This window comes from Lissotriton vulgaris, chromosome 1_1 (assembly GCF_964263255.1).
Source record: "Lissotriton vulgaris chromosome 1_1, aLisVul1.2, whole genome shotgun sequence".
In the NCBI taxonomy this organism is placed as follows: domain Eukaryota; kingdom Metazoa; phylum Chordata; class Amphibia; order Caudata; family Salamandridae; genus Lissotriton; species Lissotriton vulgaris.
Window position 1 is genome coordinate 1,487,385,205 of NC_141685.1, and position 19,722 is coordinate 1,487,404,926.

At 44.8% G+C, this 19,722-nt stretch overlaps 1 protein-coding gene across 2 annotated transcripts in view; it reads left to right on the forward strand.

The window, feature by feature from the left end:
* The window catches only part of CCDC146 (coiled-coil domain containing 146), a 1,211,813-nt gene that overhangs the window by 960,854 nt on the left and 231,237 nt on the right, over window positions 1–19,722 (forward strand). For both annotated transcript variants that reach the window (XM_086967356.1, XM_086967357.1), the window contains 2 exons: window positions 13,745–13,833; window positions 13,927–14,091. In XM_086967356.1, the coding sequence (XP_086823482.1) occupies window positions 13,745–13,833; window positions 13,927–14,091 (254 nt within the window). The remainder of the gene's footprint in view (window positions 1–13,744; window positions 13,834–13,926; window positions 14,092–19,722) is intronic.

Genomic DNA, 19,722 nt, shown 5'->3' on the forward strand with positions numbered 1-19,722 from the left:
AGCTACGTGGGCCTCGCTGCACACGTTCGCAAGACACTACTGCCTGGACAGCCAAGTCCCGAGAGATGGCTTCTTTGGCCGTTCCGTTCTCCAGGACTTTCTGGTGTGATCATTGGTTCGCAGACCCACCTCCGGGGTTGGTATTGCTGGGGTATCTATTCTAAAGTAAGGAATCTAATATTAACCTGTTTCTTTCAGATGCACAAGTTACTTACCTTCGGTAACAATATATCTGTAAGAATCAGTAGTTAGTACTAGATTCCTTACCGCCCCACCCATCCTCCCCGTTCTGCGAACCGATATTTAGCGTTAAGGTCATCCCCTTTCAGGGCCCTAGTTTCATGGCACCAGTGTTGGTTTTTATTATGGCTCTGCGTTTCTGGCGCGGGAAAGCTGTGTATAAGAACTAACGTCAGCGGGCGAGGGCGGCGTCTAAGTACTCCGGCGACGTCATCCCGGCGCCAACGACACCGACGACGGACGCGGAGCCGCAGACGACGCCTACCGACACGCAAGGGTACTGCTACGCAAAAGTTTCCGGATCCAGTCTGACGCCTGGAGATATTCTAAGGTAAGGAATCTAATACTAACTATTGTTTTTTACAGATATATCGTTACCGAAGGTAAGTAACTTGTACTTTACCGCCGCAAGATCTTTGACAGAGGGCTAAATGATAATATTCCCTGGTTGGCATTTAACCAAAAAGAGCACATTTAATACTAATGTTCAGTACCCAATAACAATGAGACCCCTTCTAATATGAAATGTGTCAATCACTCAGTAAACTCCTCAAAAAGTGTTGGAATATATGGGACTCTAATCACCACTTTTTGTATGTTCACTCTGGATATCTTTGCCTCGACACAATGACTCAGTATAGATTCTTTATTATATCCCCTGGTAAACATGAGCCTCTGTACACTACAGGATACCAATTTCCCCTTCAAATGTTCTTTGCTGACACAATGGCTTACAACTTACGTAGAAAATACTTCCAGCGAGCCTAAGAAACAGCCACCTGAACATCTAAAGGCATAACTTAGAAATAAATACTTCAAGCAAACTCATCCTTCTGAATATTTTCAGAAACAGACACTTGAGCACGTTTGTGCTCATGATGAAAATGTTGATAGTCTGGCTACCTAGTGCCTTAATAGTCCCCTTGTTGGACTTGGCCCTTTTTGGCTAAAGTTCCCTAAACTTTTTGCCTTCCACCTAGACCTTTTTCTGACATGTTGTTGCCAACTTAGATGCTTTGGGAACTTTGCCAATGCTGATCAGTGTCAAAGTGCAAGTGCTTCCTGTACAGTGCCTGCGCGCAGTTTGCTAACTGCCATGTTGTCTTGACAAGGGCACCCACTTGCCAGGCCTTACCCATCATTTTTTTGCACAACAGACACCCCTATGGAAGGCCAAAGGTCCCCCCGGGCAGGGTGACATGTATGTGAAAGGTAGGCCATGTACTGAGGTGTGTACCTTGTCCTAGCAGTGAAATACTCTCCATTTCGTTTTTCACTGTTGCAAAGCCATCTTGCCCATATGGCAGAATGGGGAAGGCTGTGCAATATGTTTCCAGCCTATCTTCCCATAGTCTTAAGATGGAGAGGTGAAGTTTAGTGTGCCTGAACTCACAATTTAATAAACATCTTTTTGTGAAGGTGGTTTTTGCATTGTGTGTTTAGCAACCGCGCATTTAGAAGTGGATGGTTTCTTTTATTCTAACTATTCTGTGTGTCTCTGCCTGGTTGTTGATTGACAGTCTGCATTTGAATGTGATAGGCTCTGGGGAATGTTTTGACCCAGGGGAGGAGGTGAGACAGCAACAGGCTGATCTGCATCTGAAGTGTAGTGGGGAAGAGTAGCCCCTGGAGGTGAAGAGGCCTAGGCTGCTGCCATAAAACAATGGCTCCATCTCCTGCTGAGTAACTGAGGATCCAGACCCCCACTATCAAAGGAAGAAGGTGTCACTGGCATTGAGACACCCAGAACCGGTTTGAACAGGGGTCAGTGCCCCCCTGAAAACAAAGACTTAAAAGACATTTAGGGGTATAACTATGAGAGCTGAAACCCCTGGACTTTGAAATGATCAAGACTGAAAAGGATTGAAACTACTTTGTGGTCAAGAGGAACCTCTGCCAAGGAAGAACAGCTGAAGAGACTGAAGAGAAGGACTGACCCTTGCTGTGTGTTCTGGGGCTGTCCTGCAGTTTGCTCATTTAACTAAGGAGAGGCTAGGGGTCTTTGCTGTATGCTGTGTCCCCCTGCTTGAAAGGACTTTGCTGTGTGCTGTGTCCTGAAGTAACTTGTCCCCAAGGGCCTGAGGAGAGCTGGCTTCCTGTTGTGGAAACAGAGGAACATAAATGTTTACAAGTGTGTCTCAGCGACCCTGTGTGAGTGTGCATTTTGCTGCCTGAGATCTATATAAGAACTGCCCCGTGATCCTGTGCACCCGGAGTCGAAGTGAGTCTCAGCGACGCTGTGTGCATGTGCTTCGTGCAGCCTGAGACCTTCGTGAGGATTGGCCTGTGATGGTGTGCACCCGGAGTCCAAGTGAGTCTCAACGAAACTGTGTGCTTGTGCTTCGTTCAGCCTGGGGCCTTAGTGAGGATTACCCTGTGATTGTATGCACCTGGAGCTCAAGTGAGTTTCAGAGACGCTATCTGCGTGTACCCTGTTGCATCCTGAGACCTTCATGAGTAATTGCCACGTGACTATGTGTCCCGGAACAGTCTTGTTCTCTGCTTTGATCAACAGCGTGACCAGAAGTGCTGTGCTCTTCATTGCCATTGGCCCGAACCGGAATCCCCAGAGGAGCTGTGAGAATTCATCGCCGATGGCCCAAGCCTCCCTTTGCCAAGGAGAGACCTCGAACTATCACCGTCGGGGGTCCGAGTTCCACTGCCCAAGATCAACTAAGTCGCATCGGAGGCCCAAGCCGCGAGGAGAGGAGAGTGAGATCATACCCCCAGGTAACGCTCAGCGCGCGTGCATGTGTTGTCACCTGGGACAGGGTGCGAGCTATGAGAGAAATGCTCTCGGCCTTTCTCATCTTTGCAGCGCGAGCCTCCGCTCAAGTCCGTATCGCGGCCTGTACTTGCCGAGGAGTGGCAATACCGGGGCCGGAATGTGGAGCTGCACTTTGTTTTCCATCATAACCGTGTTGGAAGCATATTTTGGTAGTAGCTGTCAGTAAGAGTGGCATAGAAACCGTTCAGAGCATCGCAATCGATGCCAGGGTACATTATTGTTGCATTACGAATTGCCGTATTTTTGCATTACAAAACGCCTGATTGTTGCATTACGAATTGCATTATTTTTGCATTACGAACTGCCTGATTGTTGCATTACGAATTGCATTATTTTTGCATTACGAACTGCCTGATTGTTGCATTACGAATTGCATTATTTTTGCATTACGAACTGCCTGATTGTTGCATTAAGAACTGCATTATTTTCTTATTACAAAGTGCCTGATTCTTGCATTATGAACTGCATAGCATTGCATTAGGACTGCATTGGATCATCGAGAATTGCTCATTAATACTGCAAGAACCTACAGGGGCTTGCCAGCCTAACAACCGTCAGGGTGAAATATTACAAATACGGATATGTTGGACTTTTATCGTGTGGTCTCATCGTATATCTTTTTTTATAAACAAGTAAACTCATGTGGAGTCCATTTGTGGTGTTATCACTGGGTTACTGATACTGTGGTTGCAAATACTTTACACAATTGCCTTGGAGGTAAGCCTGGCTGCTCGTGCCAAGCTATTGAGGGTGTGAGTAAGGGCTTTCCCTGACTTAGAAGCAAGGGTCCCTATTTGGACTAAGGTACCTACCTCAGCCAAATAGAGACCCCCAGTTCTAACACCCCCTAACAGACAACAGGAACAACACATCAATCTGCCACATGTCATGCACCCCCTTTTTTATCAGAGAGGCAAACTTACAAAAAGTGCTGGTAACCACATGCTTGTCGAGCTATCCCAACCATTGCCTTAACTTTAAAGCCTCCCCCTAATCTCTGCACACATGGCCTTTTTCTAATAAAACACATAAGTTCCCTGTCTCTGACCAAAAACCTTACACTAAGTACAATACTCGATATATAGTTTTTTTAAGAACGCAGGCCTCAATATAATAGCTCTAGCAAAAGCATAAAGAGCCGTATTCACAGACTGAAGTAATTTTTTTTTATCATGTCTACTATTCCTTAGTGACAGCAATAATCAGATTTTTTTTGTGTGTACACTAAATCGAGCACTTGTGATAAATTAGTGTGGATTCCTACAAATAGAATTTTTGACTAATCACCTTTTAATCACCGCCAGTTGCCTTCTTCCCAAAGCAGCTCAACATAATTTTTGGCATTTTCATATCAATTAGCGCTATCTGCGACTGTGCGTGCAATAGCCCTGCGCATTATCAGAACCCTTATTCTTCCACCTGACAGAGGTTTTATGCAAGTGGTCTCAACAGAAGCTATTCAGAGCATTACATGGGCTCCACCTGACATGCTGATTTTCAATATTCAGGACGAGAGAGAGAGACGCAGTAATACCACATAGGACGGCCTCCCCCTTACGTTGAGTGAAATTGCAGCTTTTTAAAACCGCAATAATCTATATATTGCTCCATAGGGATTTTATCTCTCCTTTCTTCTGCCTATTGTCCTCACTTTAGTGATCAAACCATGCCGCACCTTTCACTCAAACCCCAGGGGGGGATTTATACTCCTTTTGGAGGTACACTTTTTTTTACTTCATTTATTGTAACTGCATTATCTCCCCTTGACTGATGTCAAACTAGGATGTATTATATTCGGTCTTTCATTTCTGTTCCCACAGCACAGAGTTATGCCAAACTTGAAGTTTATAATAACTCACACCTTAATGTATATTTGTGAGTAACATGTCACTGTGCACAGTTAACCTTTTTAATTTCAGTAATCGTCATGGCTTACACCATCATTCAAAGATGAATTATATTCTTTTTTGATTTAGTTCTTATATATTCCTGAGTAGCACGGAGGTATGCCAACTTTGTAGTTCATGATAACTCACACCATAATATATATTAATGAATAAATATCACTTGAAGCCATCTCAGTAGACATTCATGAGCGTCACACACGGTACACAGGGGATCATTTATACTATGTAAAGATGCATTGTATTAGGTTATTATGTTTTCTTTTGATTCTCTCCCAATTATGGGCCGAAAGCTGTGCCTATAACCTCCTCTCGTCTTCAAGCAAAGTGAGGTCTGAGACAAAGACTTGTGGGTAAACATTCTCATCCACATTACCAGTGCAGTACCCTATAATCTAGGTCTTCCTCAATAGGGTCCTGATGAAGGACATTAGACCAGTTAGTGCACATACTGGCGAAACATGTCAACCTAATCCAAAGTTGTTTTGGTGCAGTAACTTATCCACATATACGCCAAACCATTTTAAACATTATTCCTATCCAGTTTCTTCATATAAAACATTCCTCACTGCTGATCAGATCATTTTAAGTGATATACCACTGTCAATACCCAGACAGTCTCCCTCCTGGTGGAGGCTGTAGATTCACTTGAACAGGACACTCAAGTGATAGATCCGATGATGACAATCTCCACCAATTCATATAACTAGAGATAATATACACTGAGGCCTGTGAATGTGTAGTTGAGGGTCTCCAGAAGTATCTTTCTTGACACTCTGGTAGACTGATTAATGTGGCTCATTTCCCCCTTATTGATTACTGAATGTCGGAAGCTGAATGAACCTCCACTTCTCCACTTCTCCCCCCACCCCCACCCCCCCGCCCCCCCACTTCTGATTTAAACAATAAAAGGATATAGTTATCAGAACAATGCCAGCACCGGTAATAAAGATACAGAAAAGAAAAATCATGAATTTTCACGTCCTCTTCTGCAGCCAATCCTAGGGATTTTGTGTGATGTGGGTGGTGCGCTCACAACACCGCTTTGAACGTGATGCATCCTGCCTCAATCAAGTGCAGTTCATGCCGAAGATGCTACTCCGTGATGGCCATGTTATCTAAAACAGTCCACCAAATCTTGTCCTCTGAAGCAATCTGAAGCAAGATTCCAGAAAATAGTCGAACCGCTAGATAGTGAGAGCCTTTGTGGAATTCATGACACAGTACATGAGGACTGATGTAAGACCTTATACCTGCACAGGTATTATTGATAATTATTCATCCTTCTTCATATGCCTTATCAGATGCTAGAATCACAACCGACAAACACACTGAAAAAACATTTCCAGGTTACAAATGACATAGTACCTCACATACTAACATTAAATCATTGTACTTACTTGCAGAAGTTTCAAGTAGATGCCTGAAGTCCGTGAACTTTTTCAATATGTAATAATACCTTTGGATATCAATCTGAGCATTTGCACTTATCTATCACATATCACAAATAAAAATAAATGCTCAAACAACATATATATAGAGCAAGGATAACTACTTTTCAAACCACATACACTGTTCAGTACACTCCATCACAGTGCTGGAGTCATAGAAGGAGTGTGAGAAAGATGTGAAGAAAAAAAAGTGTGGGTCTGATCAGACACACAGAGTTATGTTTCATGAGATGAAAATATATGAAATATACAGTTGCTGCACAGGCAAGCCTAAAGCAAACATCACGAACTGTATTTCCCTTAGCTGATACCCTCTCTTGTTCTCAACAGGCAGTGAAGCACTGTTTTTTTTGTAAATAATTTGTGTTCTATATGCTTAATGAGCTGAACACAGTTCTGATCCACATGTGCGACAATTCAACATCTATTTTCTTTTTATCGATAACTTCAAGGCAGGATCTGCTAGCTCATGTAGGTATTAAGGGCTTATTTATCGCAGAAGCAAGGACATTTATTTCAGGGCCTTACCGTGTGACTCTGAGCAATACATGTACTAATAATAATAACCTGAAGGTGCACAACAGTATAAAAAGTACAAGCCATACTGTCATTGAACACTTTAGCACATTTAATACTTGTTAAGTAAGCATTTTAGGTAAGCCACCCATTTCGGGAATTTTGGTATCTACTTTCAGATTGTTAGTTTATTTTGCACTGCTGCATAGTCAGATTGTAAGTAGACTGCAAAGTTACTCAACCACACAAAGCACCAGAAAAATCATAGGTAAGAGGAGGGCAAGGACCCAACAAAAACCCAGCACAGGTAACTGTCGAGGAACCCACGTTGCTACATATAAAATCAGTGCAAATGTCTCAGGCAAAACCTAATGTACATGATGATAGATGTAAGGTGGACTTCAGCAGTGCAAACCTCTTTCACTCAAAAAAATATATATAGACTCTGGCCCTCAGAATGTAACTTATTTTTTTTACAGTTATTCTATAAAATGTCAAATACTGCACGCCTGCTATACAATAATTGGGCCTAAGGGCACAAGTTCTAACAAACGCAGACAAAACTATTTTTCAATCGTAATTTTTATTTTTTTACACTAAATGTAGATAGGGCAAATCATAGCTGACAAACCAACATTTCAAATAAAATCACGGTGTAGTTGGAAGTAGTAAACAATATTGAAAGCAATGTCCTGTGATTTTTCTGTGACAAAAATCCCACATGCAAACAAGTGTTGACATAAAATGTTAATTCTTGCTTTTTTGCCACATTACACTAATGGCATTAAAGCCAAAAGCAATTTTCATCCTGGAATGTTTTGAGCCCATCCGTGCATTGTTAAATTTGAAACCACAATACTGTCTGAAGTTGTTTCATAAGAAATGGGACCACTAGAAATCTGTCAATATATTGAACATTTCACTTAAAATCAGTTATCTCTTTTTAAAACACACTCAAAAAAGACTGCCAACACTTTATTGGCACTCTGGTTTACCCAAAAGTGCCCACAGTGTGATTCTTTTTTTTAAACTTTATTTTCATTTTAATTCCATTATAAGCATCACATTGTGATTCTTGATCAGAAACTGGGGAGAAGGCTTTGACAGTTAATTGTTGTTTGCAAAAACAACAATTGATGGACAGAATGCAGAACAATGTCATACATTCTCCCCAGTGCAGAGATCTGGGCTTAATTCCATCGTTTTTTTGCTCACCATGCCATTCCAGTATGAACCCAGCCATATGCAAATCAGTCTTGACCCTGTGCCCAATGAGAACAGTCCAGCCTGAACTGCCAGGCCAGGTCCTCCCTGGACTGTAAACAAGCATCCTAGGACCGGTTTAGGTGTTTCACCCCTCATCAGCCAGAATAGCTTGACTCCAGTGGCATGTTTGACACCGACTCCTGGGCAGAATATGACCGAGAAAATTAGTTATTGATGGCCCAGTAAAGAGTGGCTCTAGGCCACTTTGCTTTCTTTCACTGAAATCAGAGCATTTTTTCAGCATCATGAGATTGTCTGTGTTCCACAACAGCATACTAAATGCTTCTCTTGGCCCGAACCTGGCACGCCCCTGACATCAGCTCATGTCTTCCTCTATAGGAGACCTATCCCACAGTTCGACAAGCTCTATTTTAGAGGATCTTTACCTGGGAACATTTTAAACCAGGGGTACTCATAGTACGGCCTGCGGGCCGCTGGCGGCCTGGCAAGCCTTCACTGGTGGTCCGCGGACCTTGCACACATCATACCAGTGTTTAAATATATATATATTTTTTTTTTTAAAGAGTGTCTGCAAACTAAGCTACGATTTACAAAAGGGGGTGGTGATGAACAGAGTGTCTGAGTTAAACAGACCACTCTTACCCAGTCCAAAGATCAGGGCTTGATCCATCACCGTTATTTATCTCACTGCCCCATCCCAGCTCAGAATCTGGCTATATGCAAATCAGTCTGTCCCTGGCCCAGTGCATCATGGGAACAGGGCAGACTAAACTACCAAGCCAATTCTTCACCAGAAAGGAGACAAGCTACCGGGGACCGGTTTCTGGCATTTCAGCCTTCTTCGGCCCGGCTTGCTTGAATCCTGATGGAGCAGTGAGAAAGGGACTCATGTCTGAGTATACCCTGCCACACCTATAGTGGCCAAAAACGATTTACAAAAGGGGGTGGTGATGAACAGAGTGTCTGAGTTAAACAGACCACTCTTACCCAGTCCAAAGATCAGGGCTTGATCCATCACCGTTATTTATCTCACTGCCCCATCCCAGCTCAGAATCTGGCTATATGCAAATCAGTCTGTCCCTGGCCCAGTGCATCATGGGAACAGGGCAGACTAAACTACCAAGCCAATTCTTCACCAGAAAGGAGACAAGCTACCGGGGACCGGTTTCTGGCATTTCAGCCTTCTTCGGCCCGGCTTGCTTGAATCCTGATGGAGCAGTGAGAAAGGGACTCATGTCTGAGTATACCCTGCCACACCTATAGTGGCCAAAAACGATTTACAAAAGGGGGTGGTGATGAACAGAGTGTCTGAGTTAAACAGACCACTCTTACCCAGTCCAAAGATCAGGGCTTGATCCATCACCGTTATTTATCTCACTGCCCCATCCCAGCTCAGAATCTGGCTATATGCAAATCAGTCTGTCCCTGGCCCAGTGCATCATGGGAACAGGGCAGACTAAACTACCAAGCCAATTCTTCACCAGAAAGGAGACAAGCTACCGGGGACCGGTTTCTGGCATTTCAGCCTTCTTCGGCCCGGCTTGCTTGAATCCTGATGGAGCAGTGAGAAAGGGACTCATGTCTGAGTATACCCTGCCACACCTATAGTGGCCAAAAACGATTTACAAAAGGGGGTGGTGATGAACAGAGTGTCTGAGTTAAACAGACCACTCTTACCCAGTCCAAAGTGTAAGAATTGGCTTTTGTAGTTTGGTTTGCCCTGTTCCCATCATGCACTGGGACAGGAACAGACTAATTTGCATACAGCCAGGTTCTGAAACTGGGATGGTGCAGTGAGCAAAAAAACGGTGTTGGATCTAGCCCTGATCTCTTGACTGGGTGAGAGCTTTCTGCTTAATTCAGAGACTCTGTCCCTCACCACCCCTTGTTGTAAATATGCAAACTAAGCTACAGCAGCGCGACTCAGAGACTCTGCTGCTCTGTGGAACCGGCCGGGCGATTCCTGCCATAGTTAGAGTTGAGCTGCAGGGGCGCTAAGAGGTGAACAACGCAGCCTCATTAACATGCTAATGGTCTTTTAAAGACCTGTAAATGCGCTCGGTGCGGCTATGTGTGTGTGTGCTCCGAAGCTGTCTCAGCCCGGGCTGACACAGAGGCAGGGTGAGATGACAGAGGGAGAGGGAGAGGGAGGGAAAAAAAGGGAGACAAAGGGAAGGGAAAGGGAGACCGGGTGAGGGATTAAGAGAGGGAAGGAGGGAAAGGGAGGGAGGAAGGGTAAGGGAGGGTGAGGGTGAGGGAGGGAAAGGGAGTGACAGTGAGGAAGTGAGGGAGGGAAAGAGAGACCGGGTGAGGGAGTGAGAGAGGGAAAGGCAGACAGCGGGAGGGAGTGAGGGAGGGAAAGGGAGACAGTGAGGGAGGGAAAGGGAGACAGAGTGAGGGAGGGAAATGGAGTGACAGAATGAAGGAGTAAGGGAGGGAAAGAGAGACAGAGCGAGGGAGGGAAAGGGAGACAGAGTGAGGGAGTGAGAGAGGGAAATGGATGCAGGGAAAGGGAAGGAGGGAAAGGGAGTGACAGAGTGAGGGAGTGAGGGAGGGAAAGGGAGACAGAGTGAGGGAGTGAGGTTGGGAAAGAGAGACAGAGTGAGGGAGTGAGAGAGGGAAAGGGAGACAGAGTGAGGGAGTGAGAGAGGGAAAGGGAGTGAGAGAAAGGAAGGGAGGGAAAGGGAGTGACAGAGTGAGGGAGTGATAGAGGGAGAGGGAGGGAGGGAAAGGAAGGGAGGGAACGGGAGTGACAGAGTGAGGGAGTGAGAGAGGGAAAGGGAGACAGAGTGAGGAAGTGAGAAAGGGAAAGGGAGACAGAGGGAGGGAGACAGAGGGAGGGGGACAGAGGGAGGGGGACAGAGTAAGGGAGAGGGAGGGAGGGAGACAGAGAGAGAAAGTGAGTTAGAGAGAGAGAGATGTGTGTATGCCGGGCCTGGTGGCTCAGTGGACGAAGGTGTCCGCTGCAGGGACCAGTGATCAACCTCAAGGTCAGTTTTTTTTGTTGCTCTAGCCCCGCCCCCTCCCCCACTGACCCCGCTCCCACTGGTGCGGCCCTCGGACACAAACCACAGTGTAAATTTGGCCCCCGAGAGAAAGTTTGTGAGTACCCATGTTTTAAACTTTACTAATCTCTGATGCCTCAAAGTGGAAGATTGTTGTAACCTGTCTGCGCCCATCCATGTACTCATTAATCAATCATTCATTCCGCATTCATTTAACTGTCCATACAGGCACACATTCAACTACTGACGAAAGTGCTTAGCCTTGCACTCTGTCACACACTAATTCTTGAATTCATGCACTCCAAAATTTCTCCAACCTTATACATTCACCCATTCACCTTGCCACAAGACGACGCACAAACTCCATAGTGAGAGAAGAAGTACTATAACAAAAAACGGCCAGCCCTATTGGCTCTGCTAAGGCTTCTTATTTTTTCACAATGCTTCAGTTTCTATGAGAGGTCTTGTTTCTTGAATATATTTTATTGTCCACTCACTATCTTTTGAACTTTTTTTATTGATAGCCAGCATGTAAGGATCAATGTACAAACATCATATTACAAGCATCAATACAGTATATCGTTACCCATCTGTAAAAACTAGCTTGGCGCCATTCCCAACTCATGAAACGCGAGCTTTAGGAGGTGCCACAAAGGAATTGAAGTTACAATGTAACCTAAGCCATATTGCTGGTACAATTTTCTGGGGACCCTGAATATCCCACCATTACAATAGTCTAATTGCAATTGTGCCCTGTAATCTCATTATTACTTTTTTGAGTTACAGTTTTTTTAAACGGAAACAAACAAAAACCAACAAACTTTTATCGCTATATGACAGCCTCTGGTGGAATGGGTGACCCTCCCCGAGTTGCAGTAGTGTCTCTTTCTTCAGTAGTCCACTCATTACTGTATTATCTGTTCACATGCCTTTTAGATGTCTTGGCTATTTTCGTTGCCTCCTTCCCAAAGACTTCTCAATTGCATGAGCTCCTGTGCTGCTCAGCTAAATCTCACCAAATTTCCTTTGACTGGACTTAACCTTTTTCAAAAGATAATTGGAACCCAGCTCTTTGAGCTGCAGCGCCTGCACATCCTCTTGTTCCTGGCTGGAAAATTCACCTTTGTTGTAATGGTCATGACTTTCCTAGTGTTTAAGGTCCATACTGTTGAAGATTCCGCCCTTTTTTTTTCTCATGGAAATTGTCCATGATCGTTGTTTTCTGTCCCATTGAGTTGCAAAGATTGACATTATTTCTGTCTATACTTTCAGCAGAAAAAGTATTGAACCGTGAAACTCACATTTCTGCTATTCCTTGTAGGAAATTGTTTCCCTTTCCAATTTCGGTGCAGTCTTTGAGGATGCCCCCATTACCTAATAAGCTTATTTATTGTGGCCTTGAGCTGCTATGCGAGCACATACCGCTGGATTCCTTGACGATCCCCCGATTAGATGTTTCCCCCTCTTTTTGTGCATGACATGCTCTGTGGACCAAACATGCCATTACCGTTGAAAAAAGCCGCAATAAAGAAGATAAAGGAACTGCATGCCCTTCTGTAACAGCTGCCTTACAAGTGCTCAAACTATTTCATTGAACTAATTTCGCTTATCCGGATGCTATTTTTAGTGCCTTAGCACAATTCATAAGGCTCATAAGTCTTTTTTATTAGAACATGTCCATTGATGCTGTTTGCCCCGCTACATTTGGCAGAATTGAAGAAGGGGTATGTGCTTCATAAACTTTAAGAGTCCTGGATACATTATTGCAAAGAAGTGCTGCCTATTAAGCAGCAAGGGTTTCGAGATGGGGATGTGTTTCACAAACTATAAACATTTTAAGTTGCAGTATTACCAAGAACGTCTACCTATTTTGTAAGAAGGAGCCTGTCCTGTTCTTGAACTGGAATATATCAGTCAGTGATCCTTAGTTTTGTACATGATGTAACTATTCACAGTGTTTCGATTAAATAACAGACCATGTTATCAGTGTACTAATTTGTCTTTGTGCTTTTTTGTTAACTGAGTGTTAGTATAATACCTACGCAGTAGAAGGTACAGAGGAGAGTGGCTGGACGCCTCGGAGGATGAGTAGGGGGGCCCTGCCCGGTTGGTCTTAGCCCGTGACATGTCTGTGTTCCCTCCTTCCTGAAAGGCTCTGGTTCTTTAGATTAATTGCGGTCTGCATTTCTGAAGGGGGGGTGGGGGAGGAGGGAAGGTCTTGAGGGAGGGTGGTTAGATGGGCAGGCCGGAAGCCGGGCTAGAGGGTACACTGGACTTAAGGTGGATCATCCCTATAATTGTAAATAATTGGACTGCTGTGATTCTCACACTGTGAGCTAATACTGCTCTTTCGATGCTCCAAAATGTGTACTATGATGGAAGTGTTTTTTCTTTCAATAAAAAGGTGTTTAAAAAAAAATACCTACGTAGTTTGTTATTTATTTATTTTCACTCTGTTCACTAATGATAAATGCATTTCAAAGGAGAAGCCTCCTTTTCAATTAAGTTATCCTGAACTACCACAATTTCAAAAGTAATTATTTCTCAGGGATAATGCTAAGTTTTGGCAGCCTTTACCTCTTTCTCACCAATATCATATTTTCTTTGAAACAGCTGAGGATTTTCGAAGTGAAGCAAGCGATAAAAGGAAAAGATGTTATCCTACATGAACATAAAAGGAAAAACCTGGAGTTCCAAAAAAGGTTAACATTTGTACATTCACGACTGTACCTCTGAATTAATGATTGTAGAACATTGCTCAGTATTTTGGAAAATGAAATCCTTCTATTTTTCAGGTTGAAAGAATTTTCTGAAATGTATAATATTATTCGCAGTGAACGAAATAAATATGTTGGTCTTATTCAAACTGCTAGTCAAAAAGCATCTGAAATGCGAGAGAAAATTAAAATTCTTGGAAATGAGGTAGAAATCTTGAGAACCATCGCTTTAAACAAAGAGAGGTAAGTTTTAACATGGTACTTATTTTCTGTTAGCATCTTCTAAATTGTTCTTAAATATTAAATAGTTCTAAATTCGTATAGTGATTTTATTGTTTGAATCTGTTTGCTAAATTTTTTACTGTTACAGTTACAAAAATTTCAAGAACACAGTTTACAATGTTGACTACAGTTAATAATTGCATGTTATTACTTTGCGATAGCAACAACAACGTGATAAATTACATTGTTAGCAATGTTGAGAAGCAGCTGAAAAGAAATGTCACTTTGAGTACCTGTAGTGGTAATGGATGGCAGTCTGACAGGAGGCGTATAGGTGAATCATACGAAGTGGTACTGCAAAACGGCTGAAATTTACATCAAATGAGCATGTACTGTTTGCAACAAACAATAATACACAACGACAGAAATAAACAGTTAAGGGTCTCAATCAAAAACAATGAGAACGTGTGTGAAGAAAGAATCTTCGTAGTAATTATCATGCCAGCCCTAGTTCCCCTACCCACCAAGTCAACGAATTTCATGTCCCATCTAATTGCTTAGTAAATCACTCGTAACTGCTCTTCAGTACCCGATCAGTCAGGCCATTATCTGACAAGGGACGCGCATCACCAACGTTGAGCCCGCCAATGGAAGCGACGACTGGAAGCAGCATCTCCCGTGCATTGCCTTCTGATTAGTCATCACTGAACAGTTAGGCTTCAGCCAATGGGAGAATATCTGGTTTATCCGTGTGGGGGTCAGGCATGACCGCATCCCAGCTACCGGTCAATGGATATTTTATGGAGCCCATGGCATCCTCCACCCCCATGGGAATTATACATAGTGGCGTAGCAGTCTCGAAATTGTTCAACTATGTCCAGAGGTGTATAAAATTCCCTGCCTTAATTGTCTTCATTTTTGGTGATGTGATGGTGATCAGAACAGTATTTAAGCTGAGTCGCTAGATTACGACCCGGCCAACCACCCTCCCCATAAGCCCGGGCAATGTACCTTTTAGATAGGTAACTGATTTCTGTCTCCGCCATCTCCTTGTACTCTTGAAGCAACTCATGGATAAGACGTAGTGTGGTGGGACATGGGTTAGTAGTGTAATCCCTCTCAGGTTGCGACAGTGTCTTCTCTGTCGTCGCAAGCTGAACCCTAATGTCCTTGACAATGCCTGCTGTGGTACTAATGCATTTCACTCTGATAGTAACTTTGAAGGCTTCCCATAGAGTGAAAGCATAATTGACTGGACGCGTATTTAACTGAAAATACTGTATGATTCCTTCCCTGATGGTGTCTGCACAGACAGGGTCTAGTAATGCCTCCGAGCGAAACCTCCAAGCAAACGGACGATGAGTGTTGGTGGGTACAGTGATGGTGAGTTTGACTGGATTATCATCAGATAGGGTGCGGGGGAGGTACGCCATCGCTCTGACCCAATCATTCGCCCCCTCGCTAAGTAACCAGTAGTCCAAACGGGACCAACTACCATGAGCCGGCATGGCATGCGTGCCCTTCCTTATATCGCAATTTCTAAGGCACTGTGAATCTAGTAAACCAAGCTCTAACATGGCGTCTCTGATGCACTTGGCAGTTTTAGGGGTGCAGCCGCCTTGTTGATTGGACTTGTCCCATTGTGGGTCCAGATGTGTATGAAAATCTCCCCCCCCACACAAGACTTCTGCAGCAGGCCAATCTCGCAATACCTTAACAATGCACCCAAACACCTCGGGTTCGTCCGTGATAGGGCCGTATACATTAACAATCATTAGTAGTGAGGCCCCCTATTTACCGTGTACAATAGCATACTGCCCCTCAGTATCTGTGTGTGTTTTTATTGATGTAAAAGGCAGTCCCTGCTTTAACGAAATAAGCACTCCTCTGGTGTAGGAGGAGTAAGACCAGGCAAGTTTATATCCAGCCCATTTACAAGCAATCTTAGCCTCTGACAGTGTAGTCAGGTGTGTTTCCTGGAGGAGAGCGATCCGGACCTCATGCCTGTCCAAATACGCAAGCACTTGACGTATTTTCTTGGGGGAGTTAAGCCCTCTGACATTCCACATTATGCATGTAAATGTATCCCCTGTGTGGATCATTGATAAAGATAATGAAAGATATAATACATTTCCATTTATATTATACTGTATTACCATATGCATACCTACATCCAAATTGTAAGTCAGTCACTTTGAACAAACCCAAGTGCATAGCAATAGGACCCCCCACACCCCCACCCACTTTAGCATTCCGAAATTGCCAAAGTCATCCCAGAAATTCAAATAAAACCCCACAAAGGTAATCATAGAACAGTGCAATTTGGGGAACACTCATTGGGGAACGCTGTGACGCTTCTACTCCCTAGATGACAAAGGGAGGTGGCCAGCACCTATGATGTGCAGTGTCATAACCACCCATCGATAAACAGGTACATAAGTGTAAAGTGCGCGCATAAGATCCCAAATTGTTAGTAAAGGAACTTGACATGCATTGGACATGTAAACAGGCATAGTATACATCAAAGTCGCCCTGTTTGTTACGTGTGTCTAATCAAGCAGTGCAACAGAACTCAGTATGGATCACCAAACCTGCAAAACGGAAAGGAAAGCAGTCTTCAGCTACACCTCTTAGTCTTCCCCCTTCAAATCAGCAGGTGCTGTTTTTTTCTTGCAACTCAAAGCCTTCGCAAAATCCAGTGCTTGTTTTGGACTTGTGAAAATATTTGCTTTCTCATCCGTGCCAATGCGCAGCCGCGCCGGATACAGCATGGCATAAGGAATTTGTTCAGCAATTAAAATCTTTTTCACCGTCTGATATTCCCTTCGGGCCGCTTGGACAGTAGCTGTAAAGTATGGATAAAATGAAAGGGTGTCCCCCTGATAGGTAATCATACCCTTCTCATGAGTCACACGCAGAACAGAGTCTCGGTCTCGAAAGTTAAGCAGTCGGGCAATTATCGACCTGGGTGGAGCTCCCGGTGGAGGGCGAACTGACAAGACTGATGTGCCCTCTCCATGATGAGGAGTTGTGATATGTGTTCAGATCCACAGATATCGCCTAGCATGTTTTCAACATATGTCTCTAACCTTCCTACATTGGTCGACTCTGGCAGGCCCGTTATGCATCGATTATTATGACGTGATCTTGCTTAGAGGTCTTCATTTTTTGCCTGAATGACAGCCAAGATCTTTTCCATATCCAGTGTTTTAGAAGTTACCTGTTGAAGGCAGTCCTCCGTGTCCGATATGCGTTGCTCAGCCTCTCCAATGCGAGTGGCGTGCGTATCCAATTTAGTAGATATGTGGTCCATGCGGTTGTTCAGGGCTTCGATTTTGCAGTCTATTGACTGAAAACTGGCCTAGATCACCATTAGTGTTTTCTCCATTACAGTAGATGGCTCTGCTGGAACGTCTAATTCCGAGTCCGATGTGGTGCCGTGCGGCGACCCGCTAGACTTCCGGTGTTGAAATGTGAGACGCGGCTGGTTCTTTCCGGTTTCCCCATCGTGGGGAGTGGCGTTAAAGTACCATAGAGAAAGCCCCTATTTGCTCAGTCCTCGGCCATGCTTCAATATGTAGGAACGCCGATCAAGTTACCAAAATACTATTCCCATATATTGCGACCAGGCAGGCAGACAGATTACTCAGACTCAGTTCCAGTCAGCTCCGATCATCCATCCGAGTAAGTGAGGAGTCGTGAATTTGAGTGCATGTAAGGGGAGCTGATGTTGCAATCGATTAACATGTAGGTAGTGGTCAATAATAGCCCCACCGTCTCACACATATAGCCAGCCCAGCAGATATCATAAGAGCATTAGTTGTGCAGCCGCAATGGGATCAGGCTGAACTGAGGCAACGTTCAATGAAGCAGCGGCCCAGCAGCGTCCCAGGCAACGTTATATCACCCCCAGGTTGAGACAAGGACAGTAGAGGAGGGCGGAGAGGAGAGCGAAGATTGACCAATGAGGAGAGACCAGCAGCACACCAGACCAACAGTTCGTATGCCGCAATTATTCTTCATACCATGACACTCTGTACTCAAACAATTACAGGCTCACTCCGGTTACAAGCGATGAGGCGGGGCTCTCAGCAATCCCAGCGGGAGATATGGCCAATCCGGACCAGGGGAAGACAAAGCACTAATCTCGCCCAATTCCCCTGTCCGCTATCATGTACTGCCGTGGGGAGAGTTGAAGTCAATCCCTCTGTCAGTGGGAGTCACAGCGGGGAAAACGTTAGCCCCAGTCTTCAAAACCAACTGTTATATCCCACTTCTAGTGACTCACCGGTGTGCCGATCGCAGGCCGGTCATCTCTGTTTGATATTATCCCACGATGTGCAGCCTGGGCCCTGGAGGCATCAACTGTCCCAGCAAGGAGGGGGGGTCATGGGGATCACGTACCCAGTCTCGTACCCCAGTTTGGTGACCACGGCTAGGGCAGTAACTTCAACGTCACAACAGGCCGAGGACGTACACCCTACAATCCCGGATCAACCCAGATCAGGCCCCAGACTCCGGTCGTGTGCCACAACGTCACTCCCAAGAAATCGCCGATCACCTCAGAAGGGAGTCGCAACACAGGGCAATGCTGTCTGCGGGCTTCACTCCGGCTACTGTAGCTCTGAAAACCAGAGACGCTCCTGCAGCGAATCCTTGGTGTTCAGCAGCTGCAGGACCCTATCATGGCTGCCAAGTTTGTCTGGTTCCCCACTCTCCGATCAGCATGGAAAGTGCCCAGAGTCATTGCACACCACCGAAACTGCAAATGCCTGATGCCCTGCAGCGAGAGCAGAAAGCGCCACTCAGTTTGGGCAGCGGATGTCAGCGATGAGACAGGATAATGTAGGATTTTAGCGGGCCGGCCGGCGGAGCTGCACTACAGCGCAGCCAACTTTGCCTGTGCGCCGAGCCACGCCCCAGGCAGTATCTTCTAATTGTAAAGCAGCAAGCCATCTCAATACTCTTTGAATTTTCTACGCTAACTAATATTGCTCAAAGTTGGGATCCCATAGACTGTATGTAGGCTGACAAAGCTTAAAGAGTGCTATGCCAGTCTTCACTCTGGTCAGTAAGCAGATGAGTCTCAGGAATCGGTCTCCCAAACCGTATAGGGACAGCACCACAAATAGAAAGGGCCACTCAAAAGAATCCAAAGCCATTTCCAGGTCAAGGACCAGACAGCCTGCATGAGGCCATTTGATAGGGGCATAATACGAAAGAGCCAACACAGGTTAAGTGAGGTTGTACAGGCCGGAACAACCCCATTTTGGTCTGGTTGTACTACATTCGGAACCAGTGGAGCCAGTCTCTTGTAGTCTGTATTCAACAGCGCCAGCGGGCAGTACGAACCCAAGGGTTCTTGGTCTTTGCCCCGTTTAGGCAGTTAAATAAGAAGTGCTTCACGGAGAGAGGCTGGGAGGCAAAAGGTCCCCATTGCTTCTGCATATAGTGTCTGTAGGTGGAGGAGTCAGCTGTGAGGTGTAGGCCTTATAGAATTTCTCTGACAAGCCTTCAGGGCCGGGTCCTACCTGTCGCCAGTGCCCATATTGCTGCCATATCTCAAACGGTCTGATGAGGTCATCAAATTCCACCTTGTGTTCGGGTGTGATACTAGGCAGGGGCACAGCTTCATTAATGAGGTAATATCTT